Raw genomic sequence first — 18,808 nt, 5'->3', positions numbered from 1 at the left:
CATTTTCATTTGATCAATTTATACTCTTTAATGTGAAGGCCCATTTTGCATCTTTTATGAGGGTGTTAATTCTTTGCCTTTGACTCTCTTTAATACATGTCTATGAAATGTGGCTGCCTGCAAATCTCTACTTGTGTGATGATGGAGGTAAGATTACATTGTTGGAGAAAGTGGGCCTAGTCCATTGCTCCCTATCACACCAAAAACAACATGGCAGCTAGAAAACTTTTATTTCTGGTATTCTGAGAATGTGCTAAAATCCCCAGTTTCTTATGAAGAGTACCTGAACCTATACAACAAATTGAGCTAGACTTGATTTCAGGATATTGCTTCCTTATCTTTGCTATTGACCAGCAATAATAAGCTAACATAAAATAACATTCAAAGCATATGGCTCAACTGAGCACTTGTGTATGATCTCATTTTTCTTAAAAGTCTTCACAGATTATAGAGAATTCCCATTTTATAAGTGAAGAAAGTAAGTCCCATTTTATAAGTGAAGAAAGTAAGCCCCATTGTTGTCTCAGCTGCCCAAGATCATTCAGTGATTCTATAGCAGGAACGCAATGGAGCACGGACACATTTTCCTCTAGGCCACGTTCACACAGCCTCTATGCTAGGTCTTCCTGCCGATTAAAGCATGCCACAGTCAATAATAAGCTGTTTCTCTTCTTGTTTTTGAGAAAGGCTAAGTGATCATCTTAACTGAATTTATAGAATTATTTCACACTTTATTTGGACACTTTTACAATATTTTGTCTCCAAATATAAATAATCAGACACACTTTAAAATTGCAAAAAGTTGGTGAGGCTCCATAGCATGAGTTTGCCAGGTAAAGTACCTCATGAAGGGGAAGCTCCATGAGGGCAGGGTCATGGGAGGAATCGTGTCTTCTGGGCTCACCACGATAATCTCAGCATTTAGTACAGTGCTTGATACGTACTAGGGGTTCATATCATATCTACTGAACAATAAATTAGTGAATAAATAAATTAATATATAAAGGAAAAGCTGGTATCCGTAGGATTCATTTTTTTCTAGTAGTTTTCTTACAGTGATTAAAATATGACTCTTTAAAACAAATTTGAAGAATTACTATAAACTTGACTTTTAATGTTCTCATTTTCTCTCCTTTTTAACAAATTCTCAACTTTTCAGTGGACAGTGTAGAGATTTGGCTAGTCTTTGGTTTACAGTTATGGAGTAAAGTGAGCTCAGTAATGATAACTTATCAGTTTAATTTCTCTATATCTATTATGGGATGAAACAAAAATAAAACAGGTAATTTTAGAGCCTTTCTACTTACTGCCTTTCCCTAAGGAAATACAACTAAAATTATAACATGCTTGGGCATCAAAAATGTTAGTGTTACTCTCTAATATTTAGGTGATTATGATCATTAAAAATGAATAAAAAGCTCGAAATTTATATTTAAGCTTGAAAGTCTAGAAGTTATATATCTTTTCCTTGGTAGCCTAATGAACTCTTTAAAGAAATGTAACAAATAGTTATAATTATGTACCAGGAGCCATTACTAAGTTAGTTTTGTCATCCTAATATAATTAGGGAAAATTAGCATCAAATAAAGCTCATTAATAAACTTTGATATTTGGTGGCTGATTATCTTTGATTTGCAGCAAAAAGAGAGTCTGTTTTTCATTTATTGCTAAACATATGCCCTTTAGTTAATAAGTTTTGCTAATTGACATAGGTATGCATAATGAGAGCTATGCACTAATAGGAATATGAATATCCCCTTCTCATTTGTTAAAAACCTGACAACACTAATTATTAATCATTTTTCTGCAATAATTATTTGCAGTTGTTTTCAGAAATTTATGAATATTTGTTAGGATAAAGGTTTCTATTTTGCATTTTTTCCCATATTTTGTGTGTTTCATGTTAACTTTATTACTTTTAGTATAATTCTGTATCTAATAAGCAAAGATTATTTAGATACAGAAAAATGCAACCAACAGGGAAGATGTTTTATAACGGTCTTCCTTTTAAAATAGAATATGTCTAATAATTAGATTTATCTCATCATATAAACTTCAGTCACTAAGATCTTGGTGAAAATTCATATAATAATAAACACATTTGAAAATTGTGTTTATCATTGAGCAAACTGGACTAAGCAAGTGGTCCTACTCAAAAGAATATATGCAGCATTAAGGGACCTCACACAGCTTTATAACAAATAGAATATGCCTATTTGTTTTACTGCCTTCAGTACATAATGCTGGCATCTAATCAAATCAGAAGTTCAATAGCCCTTGCCAAATATGTTTCTTTTAGGAAGTTATTTTTAAAAGATATAATTATGCTTATTCTTCTTATGTTTGTGTGATTTTATAGCTATTATATAGCTAAGGTACATTAACTTTTCAAAAAGTATTCTACTTCTAACTCTCAGAAAACCTTGCATGCTGATCATTAGATCCAAATAAAATTATACATTTTACTTTTAATTTTTTTGTTTACTCCTCAGAGTGCTGTGTTAGGTGTTTTGGATAAAGTGTAGTAATAATGAGGCATCTATTGCAATGTAAGACCGTGATCCTAGGTAGACACTGTACAGTTCTTTCATTCTTTCCTTCCTTTCCTCAGAAATATTTATTGAGAATCTTCTATGTGCCAGGCATGTTAAATGCTGAGATCTGAGGTCTCTTTCTATATAGAAAGCAGCTTCTCCAGTCGTACTTTTTTCCTCGGCCTCTGATATGGTTTGGCTGTGTCCCCACCCAAATCTCATCTTGAATTGTAGCTCCCATAATTCCCACATGTTGTGGGAGGGACCCAGTGGGAGATAACTGAATCATGGGGGCAGTTTCCCACATATTCTTCTTGTGGTAGCGAATAAGTCTCACCAGATCTGATGATTTTATTAGGGGTTTCTACTTTCCCTTGGCTCTCATTGTGTCTTGCCTGCTGCCATGTAAGACGTGTCTTGCTTCCCCTTTGCTTTCTGCCATGATTGTGATGCCTCCCCAGCCATGTGGAACTGTGAGTCAATTAAACCTCTTTCCTTTATAAATTACCCAGTCTCAGGTATGTCTTTATCAGCAGTGTGAAAACAGACTAATCAGCCTCTTTACAAAATAAATGTATTGTTTTAATAATAATTCTTCCCCAAACATTGAAAACAACTTAAAAAGTGATAATTCCCTTTTGAACATACTATACTGAATAATAAAATTCCTTAGTAGAGTGCCAAGATTTTAGACTTCTTTTAGGTAAAAAAATGAATATTTATTTAGGCTAAGAAAATAAATAACAAGGAATTACAAACTGCAGAAATTTCACATATACCATAAACATCACATAATATAGCATAAACATCACAATTTTGCTTAATTTTCTTACATGCCTCTATAATATCTTTCCCCCTGTATTTTTGGAGGAAAATTCTGGAAACCCCCATCAAGTTTCTTTCATATATTAGCTGTAAAACATGCACTTGCTGTTTGTTGATTTCCTATAGGTTTGTGACTACAAACAAGGGAATCTGATAAATTCCATTTCATGTAATTACTGTAGAAGTCATTTCTTTCCACATGGGCCTCTCCATGGAGCATCTCACAACATGGCAGCTGGCTTCATTAGAGTGCACAAGCAAGAGGGAACATGCTAGCAAAACAAAGCCACAATCTCTTCTGTAATCTACTTACAGAAGTGATATTCTATCACTATTCCGTTGGAAGGAGTCCCCAGGCCCCACCCACACTCACGGGAAGGGGATTACACAGGGCAGATGGCACAGAGGCAGCATCCTTGGGAACTGTGTGGGTGCTGCCTGTCACAGCACCATAGGACACCTCCATAGGGTGGTCTGGACTCTGGCCTCATACCTTCTTGTCATATGTTAGCTGAGCAGGCACAGTGGGCCACAGGAGTATGCTGAAAGCCATTCTGACATTCTGGGGCTGCTTAGACAGACATTCAAGCAACTGCAAGCCACCTAAACATACCCCATTAAACTAAAATAAAATGTGCCCTCAACTCACCAGTCCCTCATCTGGATCTCAAAAGTGCCATTGGCCATTCAAATATCATCTCACACAACTGGTTTTAACTGATTACAGTTAAAATATCTTATACTTGCAAATTTTACGAAAGCATAACTCTGTGAATACATCAGAAAAGGGTCAAAGGACACTTCAGTAGTTTTACTGTCAATCTGCCTCTGAGTGAAAGCCATTATTACTGACTAGGTTGATCCAGAAAAATGCCACAAAACGGGTAAAATTTGGAAATTGCCTTGAAGAACAGTTTTCATCACTGCATTTAAGCCCCTAAAAAAATTTGTGACTTTAACATAAGCAAGCCAATTAATCTTTTTCAAAAAGCGAAAGAAGAGTTTGGAGAAATATTTCTTAGACGCTTCTGCTCTTTTAATGACATAACATATTATATATGGTTTCATGTCATAGTAATTATATCAGCTTCCTTACTGACCAGTAAAACCATCAAAAAAAGGTACCCAATAGTAATCAAGGACTGCTATTATCTTTAGGAAAAAAGGTCTTAATCCTGAGGTACAGCCTCAAAGACTAAGAGCCAAGAAAGTGTTTTTATTCTGGCTCAATGCTTGCCTTGAATGAAAAGTTTGAGCAACTCAGTTATCCTTTTCAGCTTCCACACCTGAAAAACTCGAGCTTTAAACTAGCTGAGCTCTGAGTCCTTTCTAATTTGTCCTTTTCTTTCCTAGTACGGTGGTTGTAAAACATGTCTGCAATTTCTTTGACAATGCTCCATCAAAGGTAAAATCTAATTCCTCTTTCTTTTAATATGTTAGTATAATGACTCACTTTTAAGGCATAGGATGCAGCAAAAGAGACACTGTGAAACTTCTGAGGTTAGGTTATAAAAATTAATACAGCATCGCTGTCTCTCCTTGAGCTGACAGGTTACTAGTCTGGCTGCCTTGAAGCCGCCATGCTAGAGACCATACAGAGAGATACCTGAAGAGTGTTAGTGGTTCTAGCCCCAGCACCAGACCTTGTGATCTAATGATAATAGCCTGAAACTTCAAGATGCTACAAATGGAGAAGAGACAGGCTCTCCCTGAGAGAGCCCTGCCCAACTTGCAGATTCATGAACAAAACAAATTCTGTTGTTATTTTGATTAGCAACTATATGTGGGGTGGTTCGTTATATAGCAACAGATAACCAAAACTCATGATAAAGCCTCTGAAAGCCTGGAGTAAATATTCTAGGAGCGGAAGCAAATTATATTTGAAATAAGACCAAATACATCTCAGTGGGGTGGAATATGCAGTTGAAATTTCAAAAAGCTATTTTGCATGTTGCATCATTTAACCATTACTTCAGGGATCCAGATCCTAGAGTAGTGAAGACCTAGGCTCTGTTTTGGGTGGAAGCTCAGGAGACAGCAAGCCTGGGGAAGAAGTCACCTGCATTACCCAGTGTGCTAGAGCAGAAGTTGGGGTGGGGCCCAACAACGAGCATCGATGCCACACATCTCAGGAGGCAAGAAAGAGCATCCCAAAGTTCTCATGGGCCTGGAGTGGAGCACTTACCATTTCTGCTTCTGAAAAGTGTTTCCTTGGCTTCTGAGAATCAATATTCTCCTGTTTCCTCCAACCCTCCTACCTGTTCATTCTCTACTCCCTTTGCAAGCTCATTCTCCTCCTGGCCTTTGAATGTCAGAGTTGCTCAAGTCTCAGTCCTAGGCCCTCTCCTCCTCTCCTCTTTTGAGCTCTAGACCTATATATGTGACTACTCAATCTAACCAAAATGGAATTTGTGATTCTTCCCCACCCCCAACTTTTCCTCCTTCAGTGCTCCCCAGTGCCTGCTACTCTCTCTACCCAACTATGCATGTTCAAGTCGTGAGTCAGCCACAGTATCTCCCTCCTGCTTACCTAAAACTATATGGGTCCATAAGCCTCTCGTGTTGGTTTTTGCTCCTAAATAGTTCTTAAACCTGTTCATCCCACCATCACCACCATTCTCAATCTAGTTATGGTCACCCTTCACTTGAATGACTGTAATAGCCTCTTTCATTTTTTTTTATTTTGAAATTAATTTTAGTGTTTCATGTGGTCAAAAATGAGATATGTGACTTCCAAGATTTCGGAACTGGGAAATAAGATTAGCCTCTGAGAGTTAAAATATGAAGCAACTTTAATTTTTTCTTTTATAAAAACACAAAACACCTCACTTTATAGGTAGTATAAGAAGATAAGACTCTGGATTTATACTGCCTAGTTCAAATCCTAGCTCTGCCATTTAGTAGCTGCATAATCTTTATTTATTTATTTATTGAGACAGAGTCTTGCTCTGTCACCCAGGCTGGGGCGCAATGGCACCATCTTGGCTCACTGCTACCTCCGCCTCCCGGGTTCAAGTGATTCTCATGCCTCAGCCTCCTGAGTAGCTGGAATTACAGGCATGCGCCATCATGCCCAGCTAATTTTTTTTTTTTTTGTATTTTTAGTAGAGATGAGGTTTCGCCATGTTGGCCATGCTGGTCTTGAACTCTTGGCCTCATGTGATCCATTCACTTGGCCTCCCAAAGTGCTAGAATTACAGGCATGAGCCACCGTGTCTGGCTGTAGCTGCATAATCTTAAACAAGTAATTTTTTTTTTGCCTGTTTTCTCTTCTATGGCAATAATGATAGTGCCTGCCTGGTAGGATTTTGATAATTAAATAATTAACACACAGATGTTAGAATAGCCCCTGAGTGTGGTTAAGTATTTAAAAACTGTTACTATTGTTAAAGTTTTACTTCCAGCCAGAAAGGTGAACAAAAGTGTGAAAATGCTTTAAAAGAAGTGAGGAAGTTATGTTAGCAGTGGAAAAAATTTTAAAGGGAGTCATTTGTTCATTCACTTAAACATTTTTTGAGCACCAATTAGTACCAGGTACTGTCATAAATGCTGAGGATGAAAAGGGAACAAAATAAGCATTCCTGCCACTATGGAATTTATCTTCTATTAGGAAGAGGTGTGCCATAAAAGAAGGTAACTATAAATGGGCCAGACCTGAGAGAGACCAGCCACCTGTGAGCTGAGTTGGCTCGAACTTTGACTAACAGGATGCTTGTATTGAATAGTAGCAAATAAAGCATATAAAATCCTCTCTTTGGGAAAATATAAATGTCACAATAAAGCTGTGATAGTTATATTAAATTGAAAAAAATAACTTTTAAAAGGTCACTAAATGATAAATAAAATATTGTTTGCCTAGAAAATACAATGTAACTTCAAAATATGTAAAGCAAAAATTTCTAAACCTGTACAAATAGTATTATAATTCAAACATCAAAGAAACTTCGGAGACTCTATATGAAAATTATATTATTTGACCATAAGGTAATTAAGTTTGAAATTTATAACAGAAAGATAAATTTTAAACTACATACATTACAATTTTTAAGCATACTTTTAAATAATAAATAGATTAAAATGATATTATAATAGAACATTTAAAAATACTTAACATTGAACAATAACTATGCCACAAAATTTATAGAATACAATAACAGTATACTGTAAGAGAAATTTGTGATCTTACTAGACAGAAGAATGGCTTATATTTAAAGACCTAAGCATCTAACTTAAGAAATTAGGGAAAAGGCAAATAACCCTAAAGCAAATAGAATTAAAGAAATAAAAAATGTTGAGTAGAAATTAATAAAATAAAAAAGAAGAATGAAATAGAGACGATCAACAAAGCCAAAACTTGGTTCTTTGAAAAGACTACTCAAATAGACAACTACTGAAGAGATCGAATAAGGGAAAAAGGCATAAATATATACTCCTAAGAATTTAGAAAGGAACCAGGGACCACAGCTATATGAACAGCAGATATTAAGAAGAAATACAATAAATCTACCAATAATTTTACACTAATAAATTTGAAATAACAATAAAATAATAAGTTGAAATAGACAAAATAACAAATTATTAGAAAAAGGTAACATCAAAACTGGTACAAGAAGACAGAAAGCCTGAATAGTGGGTCTTATAACATATATTTGACAAATTGAACAAGAAATGTATGAGAAAGGAAAATTACAGACCAAACGAATTCACCAACATAAATGGTAAAGTCTTAAACAAAATACTAGAAAACTAAGTCAAATAGTATATTGCAAATACTAACATCATGACCAAGTTGGGTTCATTTGGAGAATGCAAGATTGTTTTAACATTAGAAAATCTGTAAATGTAACGTACCATATAAGCAGATTAAAGGAGAAAACCCATGCGATCATTGCAATTGATCAATTGATGAGAAAAGTATTTGATAAAATTCAACACCTATTCACAAAAAAAAGAATAAAAACTCTCATAGTAAACTTGGGATAAAAGGAAACTTCTTAATCTAATTTTTTAAAAAAGGTATCTCCAAAAATTTACAGCAAATATCATTTTAAGTGACAAAACATTAGAAGAAGTCATTTTAAAATCAGGAACAAGAAAGAATGTCAACTATCACCTTGGGGTTTTTAGAGAATCCCTAAGGGCTAACCTCAATGTAAGAGGTGCCAAATACTCCTACAGTCTAAAGTCAGGTGGTGTGATGCCTATTCAGGAAACGCTAAGAGATTGTGTACTTGTAAAACTTCAGCTAATGCTCATCTTCTGGCTATATAAAAAAGTACTGAGGGGTTGAAGAGGCTGTTAGGGAGTGTTCTTTTGGAGAAAGTAGTTGGTATCCTATGCATTCCCAAGCTATATGCCTATCTCCTACTGGTACTGCTACACCGCCCTATCCACTATGAGGGAGAGAAGAGATGGTGCTTCCTCTTAACCTTATAACAAGTTGAATCAGGATGGTTTTAGGAGAAGCTCTTGGATATTTTAATATCTGTTTCCTCAGAAAACACTAAACTCTAAAAGTGAATGATCATATTTACAGAGGCTTGTACTTACAGAGTTGCACTGGTAGGAAATGGCACTTCCACCAATATGTTAATATTTCTGATTAGTTGGCACTCCTCAGAAGGCCGAGCATTCCTGAAAGGAACATCTTCTCAAAATTTTCACACCAAGAGTGCAACAAATTTTTGTTTATTTTGTTCTATTTTGTTTTCTTTTGGAGAGTCTCACTCTCGCCCAGGCTGGAGTGCAGTGGTGCAATCTTAGGTCACTGCAACCTCCACCTTCCAGGTTCAAGCAATTCTCATTCCTTAGCTTCCCGAGTAGCTGGGACTACAGGCACGTGCCACCACGCCTAGCTAATTTTTGTATTTTTCTTTTTCTTTCTTTTTTTTTTTTTTAGTAGAAATGGGGTTTCACCATATTAGCCAGATCATATTCTGGCCAAACAAATTCTGGCCAGGCTGCTCTCGAAATCCTGGCTTCAAGTAAACCATCCACCTCAGCCTCACAAAGTACCAGGACTACAGGTGTAAGCACTGTGCCCAACCAACAAACTTAACATAAAGAAATAAAGGTATACTATAGGATGCAGATTTGGGGAGGAGCAATTAAATAGTCTGTTTCAGTGAAAGATCCCTAAGGCCTACAAACTGTAGTTGGAGTTAGTTCTGATATGTGAGTTTCAAGAACTCAGTCATATATACATACAAAGAGTCCAAAGCCTATCCTTCTCCCTCACTAGATTGTCATCTCTTGAAGAGCAGAGTCTATATTCCAATACATAGTAACCCCATAGTAAATATTTGTTGAACTGAATAACTGCAGGATGACTGATATTAATGATAGAATAGTAATTATGAATTTGCAAAAATTAAAAACCATTACCTTCTACAACATAGATGAAAATTATACATTGAAACCTATTATGATTCCATTACACAGAATTTGTTCTTACCTATGAATAAAACGGCCATTGTCAGAGAGCAAGGAGAATTGACTATGTTTCTGGAACAAATACAACGTTTATATGTGCTTATCATGCATCAGGTACTCTTCTAAGTGCTTTATGTATATTAACTCAATTAATGTTCACATAAACCCTATGAGAAAGCTAAAACTAAAGAAATATCCTAGGGTCACACAAGCAGGTTTTGAACCCATTCATTATACAATTTTTTAAACTACTGGTGAAATTTTGAAACATATAGTTTATTCAAACTGTGTATTTTTTTAAACAACCAAACGACTTAAATCAAATCTCTTATTGTCAAATTTTCAAAAGAATTATCACACTTTGGGAGGCCAAGGTGGGCGGATCACTTGAGGTCAGGAGTTCTAGACCAGCCTGGACAACATGGCAAAACCCCGTCTCTAGTAAAAATACAAAAATTAGCTGGGTGTGGTGGTGCATGGCTGTAATCTCAGTTACTTGGGAGGCTGAGGCAGGAGAATCTGGGAGGTGAAGGTTGCAGTGAGCCGAGATGGTGCCACTGCACTCCACCCTGGGTGACAGAGCGAGACCCTGTCACAAACAAATAAACAAACAAAAAACAAACAAAAGAAATATGAAACTGGGAAGTGGTGTCAGTAAGATGACGAACCAGGAAGCTCCAGGCTTTCCTTCCTCTACAGAGACACCAAGTTAACAATGATATGTGAACCAGAATACCTCTGAGAAATTGTGAGACCAGTTCAGAAGTTATAGCACACAGGCCAATGTAAAACCAAGAAGAGATTCAAGTGAAAGGTGTTAAGTAAGTTCATATGTTTTGCTTGCTCATCCATGCCCCCTCTCCATGTGGCTTAGCACAGTGCAACCAGGAGGAAACCCCTCAAACTCAAGCTCCTTCTTCTGGAGCGAATCATGCATCCAGAGTTCTAAGTTGCGTGGGAACCGCCAGAGGGACTAGTTTCGGTCTTTCTTGATGAATCAAAGGCATAATTTGGAAGCCAGTCAAAACAGAGATAAGCACTGCCATACATTAGAGCTGCAATTTTGCAGGCAGATGCCAAGGGAAATAAGAAATCAGAGAAGGTTTGAGAGGCTGTAGAATCTCTAGCTAGGCTGATTGGTGAACTTCATCTGCACAAAGACTAGGAGTGGTGGTTGCTTTTACAAATACCCAAATCTCAATAAAAGATTACAAGGCATACAAAGAAACAAGAATCATGGCCCAATCAAAGGAAAAATAAAATAAAATTCAGAAACTGATCTTAAAGAAATGCAAATCTATCAGCTGCCTGACAAATGCACATCTATCAGCTGCCACAAAGAATTTTAAATAGGCCAGATGCAGTGACTCACACCTGTAATCCCAGCACTTTGGGAGGCCAAGGTGGGTGTGTTGTTTGAGCCCAGGAGTTCAAGACTTGTTGGATGAAACCTCATCTCTACAAGAATTCCAAAAATTATCTGGGTGTGGTGGTGTGCCCCTGTGGTCCCAGCTATTCAGGAGGCAGAGGTGGGAGGATCACCGAAGCCCAGGGAGACTGAGGCTGCAGTCAGCCATGATCTTGCCACTGAACTCCAGCCTGGGCAAAAATGTGAGACCCTGCCTCAAAAAAAGTTTTTTTAATAACTGTCATACAGATTCTCAATGAGATAAAAGAAAACACATGTCAACAATTAAATGAAATAAAGAAAATATGCATGAACAAAAGAGAAACTATTTTTAAAAAGAACCTAACAAATTCTGGCACTGAAAAATACAACTGAACTTAAAATAAATTATTACAGAGGTTCATCAGCAGACTTGATCAGGAAAAAAAAAAAAAAAGAATCAGCAAACTGGAAGACAGGTCATCTGAAATCATCAAGTCAGAGGAGCAAAAAGGTAAAAAGAATGAAGATGAATGAAGAGTGCTTGGGGAACTTATGGGACATAATATCATTTGGCTCTGTGTCCCCACTCAAATTTTATGTTGAATTATAATCCTCAATGTTGGAGGTGGGGCGTGGTGGGAGGTGATTGGATCATGGAGGTGGAGTTCTCATGAATGGTCTAGCACCATACCCTCTGTGCTGTTCTCATGATAGGAGTGAGTGACTTATCATGAGATATGGTTGTTTAAAAGTATGTAGCACCTCCTCATTCTCTCTCTCAGTCTTGCTCCTGCCATGTAAGACCCCTGCTCCTGCTTTGCCTTCCACCATGATTGTAAGTTTCTTGAGGCCTCCCCAGAAGCAGATGCTGCCATGCTTCCTGTACAGCCTGTAGAACTGTGAGTCAATGTAACCTGTTTTCTTTATAAATATCAAGTCTCAGGTATTTCTTTATAGCAGTGCGAGAACAAACTAATACAGAAAACTGGTACCAAGAGTGGGGCATTGCTGTAAAGATACTTAAAAATGTGGAAGTGGCTTTTTATCTGGGCAATAAGCAGAGGTTGGAAGAGTGTAGAGGGCTCAGAAGAAGACAGAAAGATGAAGGAAAACTTGAAACTTCTCAGCGACTTTTTAAAATTGTGATCAAAATTCTGATAGCAAGGTGGACAATGAAGTCCATGTTGAGGAAGTCTCAGATGGAAATGAGCAACTTATTGGGAACTGGAGCAAAGATTACTTTACTATGCTTTAGCAAAGAGACTGGCTAAATTGTGCCCCTGCTCTAGGAATCTGTGGAACTTTGAACTTGAGAGAGATGATTTAAGGTATCTCACCAGAGAAATTTCTAAGCAGCAAAGCATTCAAGATGTGGTCTGGCTGCTTCTAACAACCTATGCTTATATATGTGAGAAAAGAAATGACCTGTATTAGTCCATTTTCAGGCTGCTGGTAAAGACATATCTGAGACATAACCTCTTTAATTTACAAAATAAAGAGGTTTAATTGGACGCACAGTTCCATGTGGCTAGGAGGCCTCACAATCATGGCAGAAGGCAAAGAGGAGCAAGTCACATCTTACGTGGATGGTGGCAGGCCGAGAGAGCTTGTGCAGGGAAACTCCTGGTTTTAAAGCCATCAGATCTCATGAGACCCACTCGCCACCAGGAGAACAGCACAGGAAAGAACTGTTCCCACAATCCAACCACCTCCTACCAGGTCCCTCCCACAACATGTGGGAATTATGTGAGTTACTATTCAAGATGGTATTTGGGAGAAGAGATAGCCAAACCACATCATGATCTGAAACTGGAATTTATATTTAACAGGGAAGTAGAGTGTAAGTTTGGAAAATTTGCAGCTTGGCCATATGGTAGAAAAGAAAAGCCTATTTTCAGGGGTGGAAATCAAGTGGGCTGAAGAAGTTTACAAAGAAGGCCTCAGAGGCATTTCAGAGACTTTCTCGTCAGCTCTTCTCATCACAGGCCCAGAGACCTAGGAGGACTGAATGGTTTCATGGATCAGGTCCAGGGCCCACTTCCCTGTGCAACCTGGGGACATTGCTCCCTGTTTTCCAGCTGCTCCAGCTCCAGTTGTGGCTCAAAGGGGCCCAGGTACAGCTCAGGCTGCTGCTTCAGATAATGCAATCCATAAGCCTTGGTGACTTCCACCTGGTGTTAAGCCTGTGGGTACACAGAATGCAAGAGTTGAAGCTTGGGAGCCTCATCAAGATTTCAAAAACTGTACTGAAAAGCCTGGATCTCCAGGCAGAATCCTCCTGCAGAGTTGGAGCCCTCATGGAGAACATCTATTGGGTCAGTACAGAGAGGAAACATGCGGTTGGATCCCCCACACAGACTCTCCACTGGGACACTGCCTAGCAGAGCAGTGAGAAGAGGGCCACCATCCTCCACACCTTAGAATGGTAGACCCACAGATAGATTGCATCTTCAGTATGGAGGAGCTTCAGGCACACAACTCCAGCCCATGAGAGCAACCATGGGGGCTGAACCTTGCAAAGCCACAGAAGCAGAGCTGCCCAAGTCTTTGGGAGCCCAACCCTTGCAGCAATGCTGCAAGTATGTGAGACACAGAGTCAAAGGAGATTATTTTGGAGCATTAAGATTTAATAACTGCCCTGTTGGGTTTCAGACTTGCATGGGGCCTGTAGCCCCTTTCTTTTGGTCTATTTCTCCCTTTTGGAATGGGAATATTTGCCCAATGCCTATACCCCCATTATATCTTGGGAGCAACTAACTTGTTTTTTGTTTCACTGGCTTATAGGTAGAAGGGACTAGTCTTGTCTCAGATGAGACTTTGGATTTTGGACATTTTAGTTAATGCTAGAATGAATTAAGACTTTGGGAGAACTGTTGGGAAGGCATAATTGAATTTTGCAATGTGAGAAGAACATGAGATTTAGGAGAGTCCAGGGGTGGAATGATATGGTTTTGATCTGTGTCCTCACCCAAATCTCATGTTAAATTGTAATCCCCAATGTTGAAGGTGGGGCCTGGTGGAAGGTGATTGGATCTTGGGGACAGAATTCTCTTGAATGGTTTATCACCATCCCCTCAGTACTTTTCTCATGATAGTTAGTGAGTGAATTATCATGAGATCTTGTTTAAAAGTGTGTAGCACCTCCTTATTCTCTCCCTTGGTCCTGCTCCTTTCATGTAAGATGTCTGTTCCTGCTTTGTCTTCTGCCATAATTGTAAGTTTTCTGAGGCTTCCCCAGAAGCAGATGCCACCATGCTTTCTGTACAGCCTGCCAAACCATGAGCTGATTAAACCTTTTTTCTTCATAAATTACCTAGTCTCAGATATTTTTATAGAAATGTGAGAATGGCCTAATATAGGATACTATCAAGTGACCAATATTCACATTATAGAATTTAAGAAGGAGAAAAGAGCAAGGATATAATGGTAGAAAACTTTCTAAATTTAAAGAAATAAATGGATATACAAATTTGACAAGCTCAAAAGACTCCAACTAGGATAGAACCAAAAAAGAACCCTACCAGCATTCATTATAATCAAACTTTGCAGCAAGAGAAAAGCAATTCATCATATATAAGGGAACTGCCATAACATTATCAGTGGATTTCTCAGCAGAAACCTTTCATATCGGAAGGGAGTAGCATAATATATTCAAAGTAATAAAAGAAAAAAACCCGTTAACTAAGAATACCAGGTCTAGCAAAACCATCCCAATTAAATCAGAACAATTAAAATCAGAATCTCTGTGGGGCATCTTTTTTTTTGTTTGTTTTAAAGCTTCCCCAGCAATTCTATTGTCAGTGAGTTGTAAATCACTGCTCAACAGAGCCTCTTATGAAGCAAAAACATAAAGAAAAATAAGCCGGGCACAGTGGCTCACGCCTGTAATCCCAGCATTTTGGAAGGCAGAGGCAGACAGATCACCTGAGGTCAGGAGTTCAAGACCAGCCTTGATAACATAGTGAAACCCTATCTCTACCAAAAACACAAAAATTAGCCAGGTATGGTGACACGTGCCTGTAATCTCAGCTACATGGGAGGCTGAAGCATGGGAATCACTTGAACCAGGGAGGCAGAGGTTGCAGTGAGCCAAGATTGTGCCACTGTACTTTAGCCTAGGTGACAGAGTGAGCCTCCGTCTCAAAAAAAAAAAAAAAAAAAAAAAAGGGAAAAGCACACAAGTATAGGGACATGGGGAATAAGTTAAAAATCAAAAGGACTTACTCACTACTTTCTAACATCTTTTACTTCTTGACCTTTCGAAACATCCAAAAATTAGTAATATTATAATCTGTGTCACAATCTTAACAGTTAAGAAAAAACATAAAATGAAGGCCTAGGAAGATCTTTGTTACTCATCTAGAATTATTTGGTATAACAGTATTTTCCAATGGAGGAAGACTATTGGATTTCAGGCATAAAACAATGCAGAAAAAAATCTCAAGGCATGACAGGGAGAGGGAGATAACTTCTGACTCTGGTTTCCTGTGTTTCAGGCCAGGAAGAGCAAGGGGAGAAAAATATCTGTCCATGGGAACAAGTAATCATGCTTCAAAGGACAATTTCATTTGAACCCATTAATTTCCTTTTCATGCAAAATTTCAATGATAAAGCAACATAAAATATGGAGCCAAAGAAAAGGGAGAAGTTCTTCAAGGAGAATTTGTGCCTTTAAGTTTTAACTGGTACAACAGTCCTTCAGCCTGGAGGTACTCAAAGACGAATCATGAAAAAGAAAAAAAACTTTATTTCAAGCAGGTTCAGTGATATATGTGTGTGCTACAGCAAAGGCTGGTTGTGGCAAAGTTTCATTTCAAACTGTATGATGTGGGCTGGGCAAGGTGGCTCATGCCTGTAATCCCAGCACTTTGTGAGGCTGAGGTGGACTGATCACCCTGAGGTCAAGAGAGACCAGCCTGGCCAACATGCCGAAACCCCGTCTCTACTGATAATACAAAAATTAGCGAGGTGTGGTGGCACACACCTGTAATCTCAGCTACTCGGGAGGCTGAGGCAGGAGAATCGCTTAAACCCAGGAGGCAGAGGTTGAGGATCACACCACTGCACTCCAGCCTGGGCAGCAGAACCAGACTCAAAAACAAAATAAAATAAAACAAAAAAAACAAAACTGCATGATGTATAACTTTGACATTATGTGGGAATGCTTAACTTCTGCCAAAATGTAGATTCAATCCAACATTATGCCAATTTTTATATTAATTGTAGTCCCTAAGTTTTCATAACAAAAAAAAAGAATAACCTTACAATTACCTACTAAGGTAACGAACTGTGAAATCAATTCCCCAATATTGCTTTGAAAATAAACCCCTTGGTTGTTAAGAGAAATTCCAACTTCCAACTCCATCTGAATGTATTATTTAACTGGTATTCTTCAGTCATCATCTACTGTTGGCTTGATTGTCACTCCTCTTCTTATCTGACCCCAACCAATTAAACACCAGTGTTTTTCAGCTCTTCGGCTAAGGGCAATTTTTTCTCCTACCTCTGTGCACTTTGGATTGGTCAAAACAATTTTACCCAAATCGGCCTTGACAGCACTAACTCTCCCTCCTGTTGACAGGGATCCTATGTTCACCATGAGCACTTCATTAGACAGCTTTTGAACCTTTGCTGCTTTCTTGTCTCCTTCAGTGTGTACACCTAGAAGCCGTCTAAGCAGGAAATAGGAAATTTCCAATTCTGTGAATATCTCAGGTAAAGCTCCGACTGCACCAAGTACTTGCCCCACCATTCTGTCAGCCCCGCACAAAGTGGGGTCAATTTTTGTTCCAACTCCAATAAGACCGCCTAGAGCAGCATATTGCAGATCATTCTGCTCTGCAAAAAGTGATACAATTTTGGAAAAGATTGGTTTACACATAAGTTTTCCTTCACTATCCTTGGAAACAATACCAGGTCTTACTTCTATCTCCTGGCCCACCTTTAATACTCCTTTTAGGATACTACCACCAGCTACACCTCCCTTAAGGTCATCAACTTCACAGCCAGGTTTGTTGACATCGAAAGATCTAATAACAATAAGCTGGGGCTCTGAAGTAAACTCTCTTGGGGGTACTGGAATTTTCTTTACTGTGTACTCACAAACTTCAATATTGTATTTCAACTGAGCCGAAATTGGAATAATGGGAGCTCCCTCTGCTACTGTAGCTTGGACAAATGCAAGGATCTGCTCGTATTGTTCTTTAGCCTGATTTTCTTTCACCAAATCAATGTTATTTTGTAGAATCAAAATATGCTTCAGCTTCATTATCTCTATAGCAGCCAGGTGTTCAGACGTCTGAGGCTGAGGACAAGATTCATTACCAGCTATCAACAGAAGAGCTGCATCCATCACTGCTGCACCATTCAGCATAGTAGCCATCAAAATATCATGGCCAGGACAGTTAACAAAGGAAACATGTCTGACTAATCTGAAGTTCCCTTTGGTCCCTGCAATGTCTGTAGGAAACTCATCAGGTGTACTGCTCCCACAAGATCTATAACATTCTGGCCGAGGGCAACTTGGGTCCTCAAGTTTATAAATCTTAGCATTAGCATATCCAAGCTTGTTTGTAATATTTCTTTCTAGTTCATTTTTGAACCTGACCGTGTGAACTCCAGAAATAGCTTTGACGACTGTGGATTTCCCATGAGCTACATGACCAATTGTACCTATATTAATTGTGGCTTGTCTGCTGCTAACTTCGCGTGAAAGTGGCGTCAACTTGGTAACGTCCAATGTGGTGAGATCCTGACGCGAAAGATGCAGCTGCCCCGGAGTCACTCCAGCTTCTCCAGCCGCCATGTTGCCTGAAGATCGCCTTGTGGGTTTTGAAACAGTACTTTAGGACACAAGGAATGAAATGAGGGAAAGCGTCTGGAAACAACATGACTAACTGAACAACCTAGAATAACATTTTTGAAAGCTGTTTTGTAGAACACTAATTCTTTGAGATGTTGATATAAGTGAAAATTATGTAGTCTAGATTGATAAATGGAAGATTCAGCACATATAAAAACAAAATTTCCTAACTGTGGAACATCTTAGAACTTTGTATTTTCTAATATGCATTCTTAATTTGTTGAGAGAAGACATGTGTTCCTAAAGGTTATTTAATTACAGAAGCAGTTTTTCTTTTCTTTTTTTCTTTTTTTTTTTTTGAGACAGAGTCTCACTCTGTCGCCCAGGCTGGAGTGCAGTGGCCGGATCTCAGCTCACTACAAGCTCCGTCTCCCGGGTTTACGCCATTCTCCTGCCTCAGCCTCCCGAGTAGCTGGGACTACAGGTGCCCGCCACCGCGCCCGGCTAGTTTTTTTGTATTTTTTAGTAGAGACGGGGTTTCACCGTGTTAGCCAGGATGGTCTCGATCTCCTGACCTCGTGATCCGCCCCTCTCGGCCTCCCAAAGTGCTGGGATTACAGGCTTGAGCCACCGCGCCCGGCCGCAGTTTTATTTTCATAGAGCATCTATTAGTAGTAATGTCATGAAGAACACGTTTTGGCAACAGTGATAGAGCATACAGAAACAAAAACCTATTTAACTTAGTTTAAGCATGATCTTAATTAGACTGCAGAATAAAACAGTTTCAAATAAGTACTGGAAATAGGAGGCATCATTGCTAGTCAA

At 38.5% G+C, this 18,808-nt stretch overlaps 1 protein-coding gene across 1 annotated transcript; it reads right to left on the bottom strand.

Moving 5' to 3' along the window:
- Nucleotides 1-16,289: 16,289 nt before the first annotated feature.
- Nucleotides 16,290-17,992, bottom strand: LOC117069533 (eukaryotic translation initiation factor 2 subunit 3-like). Its single transcript, XM_033187843.1, has one exon. The coding sequence runs from the start codon at nt 17,984-17,986 to the stop codon at nt 16,574-16,576; it is 1,413 nt and encodes a 470-aa protein (XP_033043734.1). The 5' UTR covers nt 17,987-17,992; the 3' UTR covers nt 16,290-16,573.
- Between the last annotated feature and the right edge of the window lie 816 nt (nt 17,993-18,808).

Source organism: Trachypithecus francoisi, unplaced genomic scaffold (assembly GCF_009764315.1).
Source record: "Trachypithecus francoisi isolate TF-2019V2 unplaced genomic scaffold, Tfra_2.0 Lachesis_group3, whole genome shotgun sequence".
NCBI lineage: Eukaryota > Metazoa > Chordata > Mammalia > Primates > Cercopithecidae > Trachypithecus > Trachypithecus francoisi.
Note: the sequence above shows the minus strand (reverse complement) of the source record. Positions and strands in the feature narration are given on the sequence as shown.

Excerpts from the sequence above, each read along its gene's own strand:
- LOC117069533 (XM_033187843.1), bottom strand. The coding sequence starts at position 17,986 with ATGGCGGCTGGAGAAGCTGGAGTGACTCCGGGGCAGCTGCATCTTTCG.